The 20,419-nt window shown below is 40.0% G+C and overlaps 1 protein-coding gene across 1 annotated transcript; it reads right to left on the bottom strand.

Moving 5' to 3' along the window:
- Positions 1-1,130: 1,130 nt before the first annotated feature.
- Positions 1,131-17,347, bottom strand: LOC128596541 (zinc finger protein 677-like). The gene is made up of 4 exons (XM_053606128.1): positions 17,157-17,347; positions 14,781-14,829; positions 7,328-7,454; positions 1,131-3,382 (listed from the first exon to the last, which is right to left on the bottom strand). Exons 1-4 carry the CDS (start codon positions 17,345-17,347, stop codon positions 1,815-1,817), a joined length of 1,935 nt encoding a protein of 644 aa, XP_053462103.1. The 3' UTR covers positions 1,131-1,814.
- Positions 17,348-20,419: the final 3,072 nt, after the last annotated feature.

Raw genomic sequence — 20,419 nt, 5'->3', positions numbered from 1 at the left:
GATACGATTCATTCAGGGATATTAAACATGATTATATTGTACTAATTAAGACATGAGAAATACAATGCATTCTAAATAAAAAGGTACCAAAATGCAATTTCAGTGGCCATATGTGAATGCTTTACATTCTCCCCTAGTTCTTTTAACTGTCTTTTGTGATAACCATTCTTTGGTTTCAAAAAATAAGACCACAATTTTTACATGTGATATGCAGCCGCCATTACCTTTCAAAGCAGATGATAACCATTATTCCCCTTCTATTTATTTCTGCTATAGATACAGTCCCTAGTAACCTACCATTTTACTCCCATGAGAAGCTCATTCTCACAATGTCCTGGTCTACTCTGTCTCACGATCATCTTGTATGGTACCTTTACCTTTTCTATAATCAACAGAGGTTCTCAGGCAGGTCAACAAATCAGGGAAGGGGTCCTGACCACATAAAGTGTGATAACTTAGATAACAGGTTTCCCTCTATTCTTTCACTCCTAAATTTACATTATATTGTATCTTAAAATTAACATCCTTGCTTTTTCCAGCTTACAATGATATAAGTAGGACCTTCCATTTCATCAATCCCTTCCTTGAGACAATTGTGATACGTGAAAAGCATGTAATAAAGATATATATGCCAGCAATGTATTTCAAAAGTTGTCATTCGGCTCAGTGCCTGTAGCTCAAGTGGCTAAGGTGCCAGCCACATACACCTGAGCTGGCAGGTTCGAATCCAGCCGGGGCCTGCCAAACAACAACTACAATGAAAAAATAGCAGCCAGGTGTTGTGGCGGGCACTTGTAGTCCCAGCTACTTGGGAGGCAGAGGCAAGAGAATAATTTGAGCCCAGGAATTGGAGGTTGCTGTAAGCTATAATGCCACGGCCCTCTACCCAAGGCAACAGCTTGAGGCTCTGTCTCAAAAAAAAAAAAAAAAAAAAAAAAAGTTGTCATTCATCAATAATGAAACCTTTTAAAGAAATCTCAAATAGGGTGGTGCCTGTGGCTCAAAGGAGTAAGGCGCCAGCCCCATATACCAGAGATAGCAGGTTCAAACCTAGCCCCGGCCCAAAACTGCAAAAAAAAAAAAAAAAAAGAAATCTCAAATACTAAAATGAAATATAGATTCTTCCACAGATGTTCTTGCTCTTTTGATACACATCTCTTGAGTTTTAAATGATTTTAACTTTTTTTTTTTTTTAGGAGACAGGGGTCTTGCTCTTGCTTAGGCTGGTCTCAAACTACTGAGCTTAAGTGATTCACCTGCCTTGACCTACCAGAGTGCTAGGATTACAGGCATGAGCCAGTGCCCAGCCTTGATCTTAACTTTTTGTTTGTGGAATTTAACATCTGAGTTAGTCAATCTCAGGGAAAAAATGAGGCTTAGTTTCCCCTAGTATAAATACTCATGTGTAATCCATTCAGAGAATTGGTTAAACATTTCATCACCTTGATTACATTTGTAATGTTTCTAGTATGGATTCTTTGGTGTATCCTAAAGTTACAACACTGCCTAAATATCTAGACACATTTGTATGGTTTCCACCTTGAATGTATTCTATCATAAACACATATATATGTATGTATTATATATCACATTCCATTAATTTTAAGGTTTCCCCCTAGTATGAACTCTGTGGTTATTCCACAGGAGTGGAATTTTGGATAAGCCTTGCTGTACACATTTTATTTGTGTGGTTTCTCTCAAAGACATGTAATGCTGGCTAAAGGCTTTTCCATATATGTTAATTTTATATGGTTTGTCTTTGTGGTAGAGTTTCTAAAACAGAATAAGGCTTAAACACTTGTTTAAATTTTGTCTCATTCATTATATTTCTTATGTTTCTCTCTACCACGAGTTTTCTGATAATCTCCAACGTTTAAACTTTGGATAAAAGTATTATCCTGTATTTTATGTTGGCAATGTTTCCTTTCAGTATGTATTTTCTGATGTCTAGTAAGGTTGGCAAATTGGGTAAAAGCTTTCCCACACTCACTACATTTGTAAGGTTTCTCTCCTGTATGGATTTTCTTATGTTGAGTAAGATTTGAACGTTCAGTAAAGGTCTTGCCACACTCATTACATTTGTAAGGTTTCTCTCCAGTATGAGTCCTCTGATAACCCCATAGGTGTGAACGTTTGATAAAAGCCTTATCACGTTTATTACATTTGTAACGTTTTTCTCCTGTATGAATTCTCTCATGTTCCATGAGGCTTGAACTTTGGATGAAAGTCTTGCCACACACATTACATTTGTGCGGTTTCTCTCCAGGATGAATATTCTGATGTCTAGTGAGGTGTGAGCACTGCTTAAAAGCTTTGCCACATTCATTACATATATAAGGTTTCTCTCCAGTATGGATTCTTTGGTGCTGAGTAAGGCTTGAACGCTCAGCAAAGGCCGTCCCACATTCACTACATTTGTAAGGTTTCTCTCCAGTATGAATTCTCTCATGACCCCAAAGGTGTGAACGCTGGATAAATGCTTTACCACATTCATTACATTTGTAAGGCTTTTCCCCAGTATGCATTCTCTGATGACTTGCAAGGTTTGAATTTTGACTACAAACCTTGCCACATACATTACATTTATAAGGTTTCTCTCCTGTATGGACTCTCTGATGTCTTGTGAGGTTTGAACACTGGTTAAAGGCTTTGCCACACTCATTACATTTGTAGGGTCTTTGTCCTGAATGAATTCTCTGATGATTGGTGAGATTTGAACTTTTGCTAAAAGTCTTTCCACAGTCATCGCATCTGTATGCTTTTTCTCTGTGTGCTCTACTGTACTGTGTAGGTAACAAAGGGTATTTAAAAAACTTTCTATGTTGGCTACAAATGTTTTTGACACTAGAAGGAATTATTTGAAGTGATGAAACTAAGGAACAATTGTCAACAGACTTCTCCACTTGACTACATTCATAAGTTTTCTCCTCAGTCTGAAATCTCTGCAGTTCAGCCAGATGTATCTTTAAGCTTAATCCAATCCTATTTTCAAAACACTTCATATACCTGTTTCCAGTATGGCTTATGTTATTTTTCAGTTTGAACAAATTCCTTATGAGTGGCTTACCATGGATGAAATGCCGGTATGCACTATCACATACAGAAACATTCTTTAAAGAAAAATTAATTGAAGATTTATTATGTTGATGGTCTTTTCTATGAGTGAGATTTCTTCTGTAAGTCAAAGGCATTCCTTGGTAATTTCTTGTATTATATCCCCATTGACTGTCAAACTTATGCATATTTTTCCAGAATTCCATGAGGTCAAAATCCTTGATGTCATGGCTTTTATTTCTTTCCAGTATAACCATATTGTATAATTCCTCTTTATTAATTTCTTCCTTTGGTGATAATCTCTTGCCTGTAAATGCATCAGAAATATCTGAAAGATATAAAAATACCACAGGCTTTCCATCATGTAGAGTTGGAAGATAAACATTTAATATTAAAATACATATCACAAAAGATAATATTTATAATGAACAGGGTTATGAAGCTTCTCAAACATGGTCTTTATTTTTTTTTTTGAGACAGAGTCTCACTCAGTCTCCCTGGCGTTGAGTGCTATGGCATTGTAGCTCACAGCAATCTCAAACTCTTGGAGTCAAGTGATCTTATTGCCTCAGCCTCCCTAGTAGCTGGGACTATAGGCGCCTGCCAAAATACCCAGCTATGTTTTTAGAGAGGGGATCTGGCTCCTGCTCAGGCTGGTCTTGAACTCCTGAGCTCAGGCAATTCACCCATCTTGGCCTCCCAGAGTGCTAGGATTACAGGTGTACAACTATAGTCTTTTAATGTTTAGGAACACAAAAGGAATGGCTACCTTCAATAAGAAAGTAATGTAGGGCTCAGCTCCTGTAGCTAGGCAGCTCAGCAGCTAAGATGCCAGCCACATACACCTGGCCTGGAGGGTTTAAACTGGGCTGAGCCACCTAAACAACGACAACTACAACAAAAAAATAGCTGGGCGTTGTAGTGGGTGCCTGTAGTCCCAGCTACTTGGGAGGCTGAGGCAAGAGAATTGCTTAAGCCCAAGAGTTTGAGGTTGCTGTGAGCAGTGACACTATGGCACTCTACTGAGGCCAACATAGTGAGACTCTGTCTCAAAAAAAAAGAAAGTAATGTAGGAATAAATTATTCCCTCAAATTATTTTAAGGGCACTGCAATTTAAAACACCCTATAACTAAAACATTTATATTATATGAATTCATGTAAGCCCTGAAAGGATATTTTAACAGCATCACCCCCCAAACACACCAAATAGGCATAGCTATATTGTTGCCTTATATTTGAAGATGAACAAATAATAATGCATTATTTAGTGTATAATTATTATACACAAATAAAAACTAAAGCTCAGCTCAAACTTATGCAATGTGGCACAAACAACAATTTAGTCAACATTCTCACAGAAATGAAATTGTGAACTTGGACAATGTTCTGCTCCCTAGGATAAATTCCTGTACCTTTATTGCCGGCTCCAAGGGGATGATCATTATGTATCTAAAAACTTTGTTACACTGCCCTTGGGAGACACTGTAAACGTCACAAAAGCCAGATAGACTGAAGGCACTTAGTATTCAGTCTCTCCTGTCATTTTCTCAGTATCCTGGGACACAATCACTTGAAGAGGCACTTCTTTTTTTTTTTTTTTTTGAGACAGAGTCTTAAGCTGTTGTCCTGGGTAGAGTGCCAGGGCATCATGTTCACAGCAAACTCCAACTTTTGGGCTCAAGTGATCCTCTTGCCTCAGTTTTTCTATTTTTAGTACAGATAGGGTCTTGCTTTTGCTCAGGCTAGTCTCAAACTCCTGAGCTCAGGCAATCCACCTGCCTCGGCCTCCCAGAGTGCTAGGATTATAGGCATGAGCCACTGTGCCCAGCCCAGGCACTTCTATATGTAGCAGAATATTATAAGAGATTAATCATTCTCTTTCAAAAATTTTATGTGACCAACTGCATGTGATGGTGCATGCCTGTACTCCCAGCTATCTGGGAGACCGAGGTGGGAGTCTGACGTCAGTCTGGGCAGACCAGACATCAAGACTCTGTCTCAAAAAAAAGAAAAAGAAAAAAAAAAAAGGCCAGGCAAGGAGTTTCACACCTGTAATCCTAACACACTCTGGGAGGTCGAGGTGGGTGGATTGCCTGAGCTGACAGATTTGAGACCAGCTTGAGCCAGAGTGAGACCTCGTCTCTAAAATTACCTGGGTATTGGCTCAGCACCCGTAGCACAGTGGTTATAGCACCAGTCACATATACCAAGGCTGGTGGGTTCAAACCCAGCCTTGGCCAGCTAAACAATGACAACTATAACAAAAAAATAACCGGGTGTTGTGGCAGGCACCTGTAGTCCCAGCTACTTGGGAGGCTGAGGCAAGAGAATATATTAAGCCCAAGTGTTTGAGGTTTCTGTCAGCTGTGACACTATGGCACTCTACCAAGGGTGACAAAGTGAGACTCTGTCCCAAAATAAATAAATAAATAAATAAAAGCCAAGCATTGTGGAGGGCGCCTGTAGTCCCAGCTACTTGGGAGGCTGAGGCAAGAGAATCGCTTTAGCCCAAGGTTTGAGGTTGCTCTCAGCTATGATGCCAGGGCACTCCACCAAGGGTGACAAAGTAAGACCCTATCTCCAAAAAAAAAAAAGAAAGAAAAAAAGAAAAAGAAAATGGGGCAGTGCCTGCAGCTCAGTGGGTAGGGCACCAGTCGCATGCACCAAGGCTAGCGGGTTTGAACCGGCCTGAGCCTGTTAAACAACAATGACACCTGCAAGAAAAAAATAGCCGGACGTTGTGGCGGGCGCCTGTAGTCCCAACTTCTTGGGAGGCTAAGGCAAGAGAAGTCTCTTAAGCCCAGGAGTTGGAGGTTGCTGTGAGCTGCGACGCCACAGCACTACACCTAGGGTGACATAATAAGACTGTCTCAAAAAAAAAAAAAAAAAAAAAAAGAATTCTGTGAAGGCAAAAGTGGAAACCTAATAACACATATATATGTTAAAAAAAAAAACAAAGATGCTTTCAACTCTGTGCTAAGGAAAAGAATGTTTGTTGCACAGAAAATAAAGATTATTAAAAAAAAGAAAGAAAGAAAAAGAAAATAAAAGAGGGAGGAGAATTTTCAGTTACCAAATAAACCCCCTTCATGGGAGAGTTCACTAGAATTTGTCCACTAGCCAAAGGATTATTGCAGCAGAAAAGGAGAAATAAGTAAAATTTCAGATCTTAGAACGTGAAATTAGGAAAATGCTGGAAGAGGAAAAAAAAAATACAAGATATGGGAGTAAAACAAGGTAGTCATATTTTGTAGGGTTCTTGAGAAAGGGTGGTGGTGCTTTGCCCATAGGCTGCGGAGGTGAGAGTCTGATTGTACAGACTGAGAATTGAGCTTCAGATAAGATCAAATATAAAAAAAAAGTTCATTCTTTAAAACAACCATCTTGGTCCCTCTCAAAGTTAAAGACCAAAACTGTCAGAGGCACCAGATAATAGGGTGTTGCAGATCACCATAAAGCATCTGCCTTGTTTCAGCATGAGCTGGAGCATTAAGGGAGAATGGAGTTTAAATAATAAAATGATATGAGAAAGAAAGAGAGAGAGAGTGTGTGTGTGTGTTTAGGAGAGCTTCCTTTGAGAGCTCATGAAAAATAAAGTTCTGCTTTCCAACAAATCTTTCCCATTTTAAAGAGTTTCCCAAATAATATTTACTGAAGCAGCTTACCCTATGCCCATGTGAGCTCTTATCTGTGTTCGCAGTCCTACCCATCTCGATGTTTTCCCCATTTCATGTCACTCTCTGCAGTTGGGGCATCTTTCCTTTATTTATTACAAAATGAAGATAATATTCAGCCCAGGAGAGATTTTGACATATAAAGAAAAAGGAACATAATATGCCATGCTTTTGAAGAATTGATTCCCAGCCCTTTGTTCAGCTAATATTATGGAACATTATAGATGAGTCTAGAAAACTATTTCACATTAGTCAACTGACTCTCTCCTTTTGAATAGTGAGGGATTATTTTAAATATGCAGATATCTAGCTCTTTTCCAAGCACAAGGGGAAATCCATGAAACTAGATACTTTTGAAAATTTGTCATAAGGTTTTGTGAATACTAATGTTCTGGAACCACCATTAACTAAACCTGAAAAGTGTACAACTTCTGAAGAAAGAGGAGGTTTAAAGTCTATATGTCACATTCAAAAGACTTTCCCATTCTGAATCAAAATGTTTCAGACAAGCAAGCCAGGGGCTTCCAAGAAACTCACAAAGGAATACAGTAAGATTTACAAGGGCAGTTACTGATTTCTGGAGAGAAGGGATCCTCACCCAGGGAGAGCAGGTTCCTATAATTCTCCAACATCACATCCCTATACAAGGCCTTCTGAGCAGGGTCCAGGCACTCCCACTCCTCTTGGGAGAATTCTATGGCCACATCCTTAAATGTAAACAGTCCCTGGAATGAAAACACATTTCACCAAGTATAAATAGGAAGATTTCTTATTTTCATATAAAATGACCCAAGAGAAGTGTAAGGATTGACTTAGCTGGAGTGAAGGTTCTGACTGATCCATGTGAGATAATCCATGAAAGTTATGTATCACTAATTATATTTTTTAAAGACTAAGGCGGGAGGCTGGGCGCAGTGGCTTATGCCTGTAATTGTAGCTCTCTGGGAGGCTAAGGCAGGTGGACTGCTTGAGCTCACACGATGGAGACCAGCCCGACCAAAAGAGAGACCCCATCTCTACTGAAAATAGAAAAACTGAGGCAAGAAGATCACTTGAGCCCAAGAGTTGGAAGTTGCTGTGAGCTATAATGTCACAGTACTCTACCCAGAGTGACAGCTTGAGACTCTGTCCCAAAAACAAACAAACAAAAAACTAAGGTCAACAATGAATCCTCAACAATACAAAAAAAAAAAACTAAGATCAAGATGAGCAAAGAAAAAAAATTAAAAGGTAAAAGTTATGTAATATTAAAGTGCATTTTAAAGTGCATAATTCAGTGCCCCTTGAACATGAACAATGTTGTACAAACATCACCTCTGTCTAGTTCAAAACACTTACCAGCTTGAAAGGAGACTTCTTACCCATTAAGTAGTCACTCCCCATTCTCTCTTCCTGTTGCTTTCTGGCAACCAATAATATGCTTTCTATCTCTATAGATTTAACTACTCTGAAAATTTCATACAAATAGAACCTTATAAAATGTGACCTTTTGTGTCTGGCTTCTTTCAACCAGAGTAATGTTTTTGAGGTTCATCCATGATGTAGCAAGAATCAGTACTATATTCCTTTTTATGGCTGAATAATATTCCACTGTATGGCTATACCACATTTTATTTGTTCATTTGTACATTGATGAACATTTGGATTGTTTCCTCCTTTCTGTCTATTGTACATAGGGTAGCTATTCATTTCAAGTTTCTGTTTGAATAATGGTTTTCAATTCCTTTGGATATACCAAGGAGAGGAATTGCTGTGTCATAGGTTTAACTTTGTAAGGATCTGCTCTGTTTTCCACGGTGTACTATACCAATTTACAGGGATGTATCAGGATTACAATTTTCTCCATATCTTTACTAATGCTCCTTATTTTCTCTTTTATAGTGGGTGTGAACACATGATAGCTTATTGTGGTTTCGGTTTTCCATTTCACTGAAGGTTAATTTCATTGAGCAATTTTCATATGCTTGTTGGTGACCTGTGTATCTTCTACAAAAAAATGTCCAGAAAAGTTCTTAGATCCTTTTAGTTTGTTATATCTTATTTAATTTTGGTTGAGTTGTATGTGTTCTTCATGCATTTTGCATACTAGATCTTATCAGACATGATATTCAACCTATTTGAGGTATTTTCTGTCTAATTATCTGTTTTTTAAACTAGTAGGAGTACAGTGGTAATGTCACAGTTCACCATAACCTGAAACTCCTGGGCTAAAGCCATCATCCTGCTTCAGCCTCTGAACCAGCTAGTACCAGAGATGTATGCCACCATGCCTCTAGACTAGATGGGACCAGAGGTGTGTGCCACTATGCCTGGCTAATTTTTGAAAATCTTTTGTAACTTTTTGTTTTGTAATTATTTCCTTACTTCCTTCTTTGTGTGTGTATACCATATTGGTTCCCTATTTCCCTTAGCCACTTTCTTAACGGTTACTCTAGGGATTAAAATTTACATGTTAAGCTGATAATTGCATTACAATTTCTGTTCCTATAGAGCTCTGGCTGTGTCCTTTATATCATTTCTATCAAAAAGTACTTCTTTTTTTTTGAAACAGTCTCACTTTGTCACCCTCGGTAGGGTACCATGGCTCAGATTAGTCTCAAATCTATGAGCTCAGGCAATTCACCCTTCTTGGCCTCCCAGAGGGCTAGGATTTGAGCCTTTGCGCCCAGCCAAAAAATACTTCTTTACACATTTTATAGCCAGTAACAAATTTATGGTTATTGCTTTATACATCTCTTTTAACTAATATAAAAAATTGTACTTAAAAACAGAAAACAGTATTAGCTTTTATATTTACCTATGTAGGTAATTTTACTAGTGTTTCTTGTTCTTATGGCTTCAAGGTACTGCTAATGTCCTTTCATGTCAGCCTGAAAGGCTCTGTTTAGCATTTCACGGAGGTTAAGTTCACTAGTGCAAACTCACTTAGCTCTTGTTTACCTGGGAATTTCTTTCTTTCTTTTTGGAGACAAGAGTCTTACCATATCACCCTTGGTAGAGTACTGTGGCGTCACAGCTCACAGCAACCTCAAACTCTCGAGCTTAAGCGATTCTCTTGCCTCAGCCTCCCAAGTAGCTGGGACTACAGGCACCCGCCACAACGCCCTGCTATTTTTTTGTTGCAGTTGTCATTGCTGTTTAGCTGGCCTGGGCCAGGTTCGAACCTGTCAGCCCATGTGTATATGGCCGGCACCCTACCCACTGAGCTATGGCCATTGCCCTTTCTGGGAATCTTACTTTCACTGCCAATTTTGAAGAATAGTTTGCCTGATACTGAATTGCTGATGACTGTATTTTTCCTTTCAAACTTTTTTGAAGTTTGGCTTCCATAGATTCTGATGAGAAATTGGCTGCTAATCTTATTAAGGATTCCTGTACATGTCAAGTCATTTCTGTCTTGCTACTTTCATGATTCTCTTGTCTTTCCATAGTTTGATTATGTGCCTTGCTGTGGATCTCTATGATTTTATCATAGTGAATATTCTTTCTGTCCTTTACATTTTCTTTTTTCCTTCCTAAATTCCTCTCATGTATATATTCATATGCTTGGTGGTGAGTCAAAGCTTTTTTAGCTAATTTTATCTTTGTTCACTTAGACTAGACAATTTCAGCTAACATGTGTTTAAGTTTGTCGATTCCTTATTCTGACTGTCCATCTGTTGTTGAAACTTTTTTTCCTAGTGAATGAAAATGCTTTATTCACAGTGTTGTTGAAACTTTAAAGAAAATTTTTCATTCCAGTTATAGTAAATACTTTACAGCTTCAAAATTTCGATTTCACTCCTTTTTAGTAATTTCTATCTCTTGGTGGGTATTTGTTGAAATATTATTGTCCTACTTTCCTACTTTGTCCCCAGCTTTGACACCACAGCACTCTACCCATAGCAACAGAGTAAGACTCTGTCTCCAAAAAATAAAAATAAAAATCAATCAATAAATAAAAAAATCATAAAAGGCCCATGTATCGTCATCAAAAAATGCTCCAATGAAGAACTAAAAACTCAAGTTATCTCTATTTTACTAACATAAAAACAACACCATGACATATGGTATCTAAACATTTAAATTTTCAGAATAGGGTATCAAACAAAACACTCACTAAAGAATATTTTCTAAAATTACATCATGATATAGAAATGTATTTTTATAAGAATTGCACTGAAGACAATGAACATAAGTTCCTGATGGAGATAGAGTTGATGGAAGACAATGTGGTGTTTTACTTCTCAGTCCCTAAGCTATACATAGTATGTGAAGTTCAATCATAAAAATATAGTCATCAAGTGATGCTCAATACAAAAGAAATGTAATATTTAACAAAAAGTAGTGTCATCAGAATTTGGTTCTATCCTTTCTGGAAAAAAGGATAGAACCAAAAAAGGATGACAAAAAGTTCTGCTCCAATAACTTGGCTAAACGATAGCTATTTTTATCTGAACACCTAATGCATGAGAATTCCTTAATGAACAGCAAGGTCTTCATGACATGGATGTATTGTGAATAATTTAAAGAACCTCCTGCTGGTAGATAATTAGGTTGATTCCATATTTTAAAGCCAATTCTAAGAAAAACCACCTCCTCTATATCTAATATCTATTTCTGAACTTTCCATTCTATCCCAAATTATTAATATTTTGGAGCCAGAAACACACTAATTCAAGTGTTTAGTTTCAAGTGCATTAAAAAAATCAAGCCAAGAGAGGTTTTCCCATCAGTCTTCTTTTCCAAAATTTTCCAGATGTTTGTGCACATTAGTAAGCCACTTACATATGCCACTTCTTTAATCCTGGCTTATAAACAGCTGAAAGGGTATCCAGATAGGGTCTTTACACAGCCTGTACCACCCAATCTCACTGACACCATGGAGCCTACTCCCCATCTCCAATCCATCGCTGGGTAACCCTTCCTGGAGCATCATCTAAGTGGAGCCTCTTCCCAAATCACAGTGAGATGGAATCTATATGGAAGTAGAACTGAGGGAAGGCCTTGGGTGTAAGCATACCTGTTAGGCAGGGCACTTCAGAATCAAGAGATTTAGCAAGCCCAAAATATGGCATTTCAGGAACAAGAGAGAGGATAGCACGATCAACTAAGAATATGACTTTTACCTGGCAAAGTGCCATTCCCTCCTCTTCTTTCTTTGCTCTTCCTCTGGATTTCTTTCTCAGGTAAGATTAGTCTGTGTGTCAAAAATATATTATCTGATGCTTAGAATCAATATATCCCCTTCCTCTGCTTCAAGTACGTACACACACACACACACACACACACGGGGAGAATTTTAATAAAGAAAAAAGATGGTCTTTAGCTGCCTACTGCAATAAGATGGTTTCAGGAACAATAAACTCCTACAAGAACTTACTAGGTAAGTTCTTCCACCTCCTTCTCAAAAACCCTTCTCTTCTTGTTAAAATCCATATATTCTGCTTAAATTGCATTGTTCTTTGTCTACTTGACACCCCGCCAAAGAGAACTGCCTTGTCCAAGTTCATGCACTCTCCCTGAACAATCAGTATACAATGGACTGGTCAGTGCAAGATACAAAAAGTTGTCTCTTCCCTCAATTTGGAACAACTCTGAACAGTCACATTCCAGAGCATCCTGATGTAACCATCCTGCAGAGTTTAAAGTTTTGTCTTGAAGGTAAAAGAAACCATAAAAGAGCTTAATGCCAGGAGTTGACACAAACTTAAGAGTTAACTCCTGATGCAAAGAGGAAGAAACTGCTCAGTCTCTGAGCCTATGCTCCTGGCTCTTTCCTAGTGGTTTTTATCATCTCTGGAGGACTGAGAATCATTTAAGATTCTAATTATAACTCTCTCAAAAAATTGCCACATGTGCACACATACTTAATTTTCAAAATCATTTCAGGGATGCCATATGCTTAGATTTAGAATTTCTGGTCTATTCCATCAGCTCTTTGTTACAGGTAGGTACACAGAAGGTCAGAGAGGGGAGTCAGTGAGTTACCCTGAAGCAGTCGGAGTTGAGTGAACTCAGTTGTGAATGAACACAGAAAGCAGAAAGGATACGTATGGGAACATCTACTTAGTAGGAAGCTTTACCTCAGAGCTGGCTAATTAGTAGATCACATGAGGGAAGAGAGAAACTGAATACTCTTAAACATCACCCAGGTTAGGGGTACTGACGTCCTGCACAGTCAAAATCTGTGTATAATTTTTTACTTCCCCACAACTTAACTACTAATAGCTGCCTGTTTGCCTTACCAATAATATAAACAGCCAATTAACACATATTCCATGTTATATGTATTATATATGTATTCTTACCATAAAGCAAGCTACAGAAAAAAAAAACATTATCAAGAAAATCATAAAGGACTGGGCACACTGGCTCACACGTATAATCCTAGCACTCTGGGAAGCTGAGGCAGATGATTGCTTGACCTCAGGAGTTCAAGACCAGCCTGAGCAAGAGTGAGACCCCATCTCTAAAAAAAAAAAAATAGCTGGGCACTGTGGTGGGCCTCCTGCAGTCCCAGCTATCAGGGAGGCTAAGGCAAGAGAACTGCTTTGAGCCCACGAGTTTGAGATTGCTGTGAGCTGTGATGCTAAGGCACTGTTCCAAGGGAGACAAAGTGAGACTCTGTCTCAAAAAAAAAAAAAAGGAAATCATAAGGAAGTAAACATATATTTACCATTCATTAAGTGGAAGTAGATCATCACAAAAGTCTTTATCCTCGTTGTATTTATATTTAATAGGTTGCGGAGGAAGAGGTAGAGTTGGTGTGCCTGAAGGATGGCAGAGGCAGAAGAAAATCTCCCATATAACTGGACCTATGCACAGCAAACCTGTGTTGTTCAAAATCAACTGAATTAAACTAACTGGTTAAACTAGATTTTTAGTGCTGAAGATTATCAACCTCCTTACAGTGAAACAGTGTGAAATCAATTACTAGATAGCAAATAATAGTTCTGATGGATAAAGAGTAGAAAGTATTTAAGCTCATAATCTGAAACATACATTCAAGAGAAAAAACAATTTGGAAATTCTTTAAATACCTAGTAAGTCCTAGTAAATTCCAAACAAGTCTACGTTAAGGTTAGAAAAGAATGACACAAGCCACAAAAAGAGTGGAATACAAGATTGTTAATGTTCATTTTAGAAAACACCATGTGGAGTCACAGTCATTCCCCATTTCTTGCACTCTCCCAAAATCAGAGAAAGGGAAAAGGGTAATCTGGAATTAACTGATTTAGGTCAGTTATTCGTCTGGCTTTATAGAATTTGAAAACGATATTCTCTTCCGATGTAGTAATTAGAAAATTCAGAAGGCTCACACACCTGGTTTTGGAATTACCATTTTTTGCATAATTTAAACAATTTATCAAATTTAATTATAGAGCCACGTCAGCACGTCACAACATAATGTTCTGTATTAACTCAACATTCACTTGGGTTTGATTTCCCCACTTTCTCTATTACGCTGTTTTTCTTTCTTCTCTGTAAATGTCTTTCTCTCTCTCTCCCCTTTTTTCCTCCCTCTTTTTTCAATTTGTTTCCCCCTCTCCCTTTCTGCTCATTGTGTTTCCCTTCTTCTCTATTCTTCCTCCCACAGGGTGTCTGGACTGCTGCAACCTTTGTTTCAACTCCTACGGTTCTTTCTTCCAAAACGATCTAACTGCCCTCTTAACTCCGCACATTTCTCTCTTTCTCTCCCATTTCTGTTTCCTTTCTGTTCTCCTTGAAAAGAGGCCAATAGATGGAGGATTTTATCCGGCGCGGTTGGCAGCGGGAGGGTACAAGGAGTCAAAGAAGGGTTTTCAGCGGGGAAACTATGCGGCGGGTGGTTGCTGGCAAAAAGTCTGAGCCGGTGTCCAGAATTCACTTAAGATTTTAATTAGAAATGCACGCAGACCTCCGGACCAACTCGGAGCGACAGGACTCGGAAAGTCCTAGGGCCACGCCACGAAAGGGACTAGCAGGCTCGGGGGAGTCAACCTATAGGGCAGCCCCTGAAACCACGCTGTGGAGACATAGACCAAACGCCCGCGAAACGCAGGTATGAACCATAAAGGAGACTCACTCACCCGAGCGCGCCTGTTGCCCCTCGGCATCTGCTTCCGGGTCTGCAGGCAACTGCAGTTGCGCAAACAGATCCGCGCGTGACAAGGGGCGGTGCCAGGCGGGGCGTGGTCGGGGTGGGGCCTGGGCTGCGGGATGCCGGGCCAGGGGCGTGGCTTTACGATCTCTCAATCTCTCAGCCGCTGAGCGCCAGTGCATTTCTAGATGTTCCTTTCCTTTCCTTTTTCCTTTCCTTTTTCTTCTTTTTTTTTTTTGTAGAGACAGAGTCTCACTGTACCGCCCTCGGGTAGAGTGCCGTGGCGTCACATGGCTCACAGCAACCGCTAACTCTTGGGCTTACGCGATCCTCTTGCCTCAGCCTCCCGAGCAGCTGGGACTACAGGCGCCCGCCACAACGCCCGGCTATTTTTTTGTTGTTGCAGTTTGGCCGGGGCCGGGTTTGAACCCGCCACCCTCGGCATATGGGGCCGGCGCCCTGCTCACTGAGCCACAGGAGCCGCCCCCTTTCCTTTTTCCTTTCCTTTCCTTTCCTTTTTCCTTTCCTTCCCCTTCTCTTCTTCCTTCTCTCTCTCTCTGTTTCCTTTCCTCCCTTCTCCCCTTCCTCTCCTTCCTTCTCTCTTTCTCTCCCTCTCTCTTTTCTTTTTCCTTCTGCTGTAACTAAAATTTACAGTAATCTGAAATTTCAGATTACTATGAGGGTACTATTAGGTTGCAGTGTTTGCATTTGTTAGGTAAAGGTCCTGTTGTGGTTGTGCCCAGCCCCCAGGAGGTGTGCCATGTACCCTTCCTTACTTTGTGCCCATTAGTTGTGAGCACACCCATCCTGCTTCCTCCTCTCCTCTTCCCGCCTCCCCTCTCCCCAACTGGAATAGAATTGATTTTTTCTCTTGTGTGGGCATGTATTAGTTCATCTCCTGGCTTCTTATTAGTATTGTATGTTGGATACGTGCTTTTCCATTCTTGTGATACTTTATTAAGAAGAAAGTATTTCACCTCCACCCAGGTTAATACAAAAGATATGGATCTGTTTGTTTCTCCACCCTGGAGTACCTGATTCTTTGCTTTTGGGTTCCTTTTGAGTCTCTTTGGTGTCCTTTTCAGCCAGGGTACTAAAAACTTAAGAGACTGATGGGCCACTTACATTGGAAGCTGAGATGGTACTCTAGAGTTAAAAATGGTTTACAGAATTTTGTTCTCTTAGGGGTTTTGTTGTTGTTGCTGTTTTTTGAGCTATGCTGACATTGCTTAACAAAATACGTGATTTATATTGGAAACAATTTTTTTTTTGAGACAGAGCCTCAAGCTGTTGCCCTGGGTAGAGTACTGTGGCATCACAGCTCACAGAGCCCCAACTCCTGGGCTCAAGTGATTCTCCTGCCTCCTTCTCCCAAGTAGCTGGGACTACACGTGCCCACGGCAACGCCCGGCTATTTTTCGGTTGCAGCCATTATTGTTGTTTGGTGGCCTGGGCTGGATTCGAACCCGCCAGCTCAGATGTATGTGACTGGCGTTTTAGCTGCTTGAGCCACTGGTGCCAAGCAGGAAACAATTTTTTAAACTAGTTAAATAATGTGGATAATAATATGTTCCCCTTGATTCTTCCCTGTTTTATCCTAGCTTTGCATTAACATAACCCTTTCATTAGTTAGAGCTGCATCTTTCCAGACCATTTTATATACATGCAAGGTGCGTGATAATACACATAGTAATAACATTTTGTGCACTATTATTCCACACTAATACTTTACACAAATACTGCTGCTTGATTTTCTTAACCACAGTACTTTCTAGAGATATTTTCTACTATTAAAGTATATGTAAAAATGTATGAATGTACTCAAATTTATTTAGGAATTTCATCATTTTAGACTTTCTATGTTATTTAATTTTTATGTATTAGCTAGAATATACAATGATTCCATCACTGTACTTCTTGGATTTTTAAACATGTATGTTATCTGAGTGTCTGGAAAGTGGCACTGACGGCTTGTAGGGTATACATACTGTTAGGCCAGGAAGTCTCTCAAAGACCACACCGCCAGACAAGTTGAATTGAAAGAGGAGTCCTTTTATTGAAGAGCCAGCCAGCAACTCCCTCAGTGTCCCAACATGGGGTTTCTGAGAGCAGCCCTGAGTTGTCTGGGAATCTGGTTTTTATAGGGCAAAACTTTTCGGGGGTGGGGGGGTAAGCAGGCATATTACAGAAGTGAAAACAGCAGTTAAAGGGGTAGGAGGAATCACGAGGGTAGGCGGTTAGTCATTTTACACAATGCCATGATCACGAGAGTGATTAGTGATTTTTCTTCCTTACAAAATAGTTACAAACCACAATGTCCGTGGGGGGGGGGGTAAGGGGGGGGCAGGCAGGGAGGGGAACCTACAGGTAAGGGTTGTAAAGAGCATGATCATAAAAAGCTATAATCACACCCGGGCGCCAGCCGTCCGCTGCCTGGTTCACACTGGCGCTCTCTCCTGTCTGTGTCTTGCTCTCGTTCCCCGCGGTGCTGTCTCTAGACTTTTTGGACGAGGTGCGGCGGATGAACACGCGGCAGTGGCAGCGTGGAACCTGCATTCCATAGAGGAGACCTTCTTTTTCTAACAAATCGGGTTGAAGACCCCATACGAGTGGGAGAAATTGTTGTTTTTAAGATAGAAGGAAGAGAGATTCCTATAGTTCACCGAGTCTTGAAGATTCATGAAAAGCAAAATGGACATATCAAGTTTTTGACCAAAGGAGGTAATAATGCAGTTGATGACCGAGGCCTCTATAAACAAGGACAACATTGGCTGGAGAAAAAAGATGTTGTGGGGAGAGCCAGGGGATTTGTTCCTTACATTGGAATTGTGACAATCCTCATGAATGACGATCCCAAATTTAAGTATGCAGTACTCTTTTTGCTGGGTTTATTTGTGCTGGTCCATCGTGAGTAAGAAGTCTGCTTTGCTGTTCCTGGGAAGACGCCATACTTTTTGTTACTGAATGTTTGGAGTAGATATTGGTCTGTGGTTGGTGGATTGGAGAACACACACGTGGGCGCTTCTTGGTAGCACTGGTTTACATTAGTTTCTGTTTCCACACCAAGTATGTGTGGGCGGGTGCATGTGCACTGTGGAGTGCACTTGAGGGGACTTTGAATCACAGGATTTCATAGTTGTCATTGTCACACTTTCGCATTTTTGTACATCAGTGAATTTTTTATATTAAAAGATTGAGCCAAAAAAAACAAACAAACAAACTATAATCACTAGGGCCACAAGCAATTGCATTTACAGTTACACAATGGGAAGGCAAATAAGAGGAACTAGTTTTGAAGGTAAAAGGGAGTGAATAGTAAAATGGAGTCAAGCTTGTTCTTTTAACATTTCAATATCATATAGTGATGGGACTATAAGTGCTCACCACAATGCCTGGCTATTTTTAGGGAAGGGGACTTGCTCTGGCTCAGGCTGGTCTCAAACCAGTGAGCTCAGGCAATCCACCCACCTCGGCCTCCCAGAGCCACCCTGCCGCATTGACTTTAGATTTTCAAATTTCTTCTGAAGACACATCATGAGAAAATAACGAACATATTAGAGAATGACTACGTTATCGTTTTAGGGAATAGAATGCTAGGCTAGGCATAGTGGCTCACACCTGTAATCCTAGCACTTTGGGAGGCCAATGTGGGTGGATTGCTTGACCTCAGGAGCTGGAGACCAGCCTGAGCTAGAGCCAGGCCCTGTCTCTACTATAAATAGAAAAACTACCTCAGCATTGTGGCATATGCCTACAGTCCCAGTTACTTGGGAGGCTAAGATAAGAGGATTGCTCAAGCCCAAGAGTTTGAGGTTGGTGTGAGCTATAATGTATGCATGGCATTATTGCCAGGGTGACAAAGTGAAACTCTGTCTCCAAAAAAGAAAAGAAAAGAAATAGAATGTTTGTAGTCAAAATACTATAAATGTAAGAAAATGAAAGACTTGAGCGGAGTCTGTGGCTCAGTGAGTAGGGTTTCAGCCCCATATATTGAGGGTGGCGGGTTCAAACCAAGCCCTGGCCAAACTGCAACAAAAAAATAGACGGGTGTTGTGGCGAGCGCCTGTCGCAGCAGCTGCTTGGGAGGCTGAGGCAAGAGAATTGCCTAAGCCCAGGATTTGGAGGTTGCTGTGACCTGTGATGCCACGGCACTCTACCGAAGGTGATAAAGTGAGACTCTGTCTCTAAAGGAAAAAAAAAGAAAAGGGTTATGGTTCTGTTACCAGACCAAGGAGTCCATCTGCCTGTCACCCAAGCCAATCAAGAGAGAAAAGGATGAGAGATCAACAGTTTCACTTTTATTTACAGAAAACCGAGCAATTCCTAAAAGCAGTGGGGATATCCCCCCAAAGAACTGCTCTGCCCGCTCTTTTCCTTTGTTACTTTTTATTTTCACAGCAAAAGTAAACATTAGCAATGTTATAACCTATTGTAGCATACAGAGTCCTCCTCATGGGTTATAAGGTTACATAGAATCTTCCTATCTTAAAATGGTATGTCTTGGAAGCATTTTTACTTTAGACTAAATTTATACTTAGTCATCACTTCACTGGGTGCACAGAGTGCACCTAAGTCCATGGAGTTCAAGTTCCCAACTTATCTATGATAGTAGGCCTTGGAAGTGAATAAACAATGCCTAGATGTCAGCACATAGGGTCATCCAACCTTGTGAGGGCCTGACCAGCAATGCCCAGCCCTATTCAGATTATCTGCGGCTGGTAACAGTTCATTGAAGTACTTTATAAAACTACATTTCAAATATCCAGCAAATATATCTACCCATTTAAAAAACACATTCGTATATATAACCTGATGTGTAATGATACACTGAGGCTGGCGAGTTCTAACCCAGCCCGGGCCAGCTAAACAACAATGACAACGGCAACAAAAAAATAGCCAGGCGTTTTTTTTTGTGCCTGTAGTCCCAGCTTTTTGGGAGGCTGAGGCAAGAGAATTGCTTAAGCCCAAGAATTTGAGGTTGCTATGAGCTGTGATGCCACGGCACTCTACTGAGGGGGACACAGTGAGACTCTGTCACAAAAAACAAAAACAAAAAAGCTTTCTCACAGTCTGACTATTGTCATTGATCTGCACATGCCAAAAATATGACAAATAGCACAGGTTCAAACTATGTTCATTATATAAAACTCATTTATTGTATTTTTCAAATAGCTGAATTCTTAGTAAATTCCAGTGCTTTATCTGAGAATAGTTGAGAGAAGTTTCTTACAATTTTTGCTTCTATGGATGATGGGTTGTTCATTTTATCTTTTGATTTTATACATTCTACATTGAATGTCTCAAAGGAAGAAGATTCCTCCATAAACAAGCTTTCCATGACCTTAACCTCAAATGCCTCCTCCCCAGCTCCTCTAAGGATGCTGAACATCTGGCTCCATTACACTGCAGAGACTAACCCATCAACCCAAGTTGGGAACACAGGAATCTACGGAGCAGCCCACTATCTTCCCAACAGGCTAATTGGGAACATCGCTTAATAGAAACTATTCTACCTTCTAAAATCTTTTTTCTTGACTTATATTCATAAGCTCTGATTTAAATTTTTATTAAAGCATCCAGATCTGTTTCCTATGTACACTTTCTTCTAAATAGGTCATTCTGTCCACA

This window comes from Nycticebus coucang, chromosome 10, assembly GCF_027406575.1.
Source record: "Nycticebus coucang isolate mNycCou1 chromosome 10, mNycCou1.pri, whole genome shotgun sequence".
Taxonomy (NCBI): domain Eukaryota; kingdom Metazoa; phylum Chordata; class Mammalia; order Primates; family Lorisidae; genus Nycticebus; species Nycticebus coucang.
Note: the sequence above shows the minus strand (reverse complement) of the source record. Positions and strands in the feature narration are given on the sequence as shown.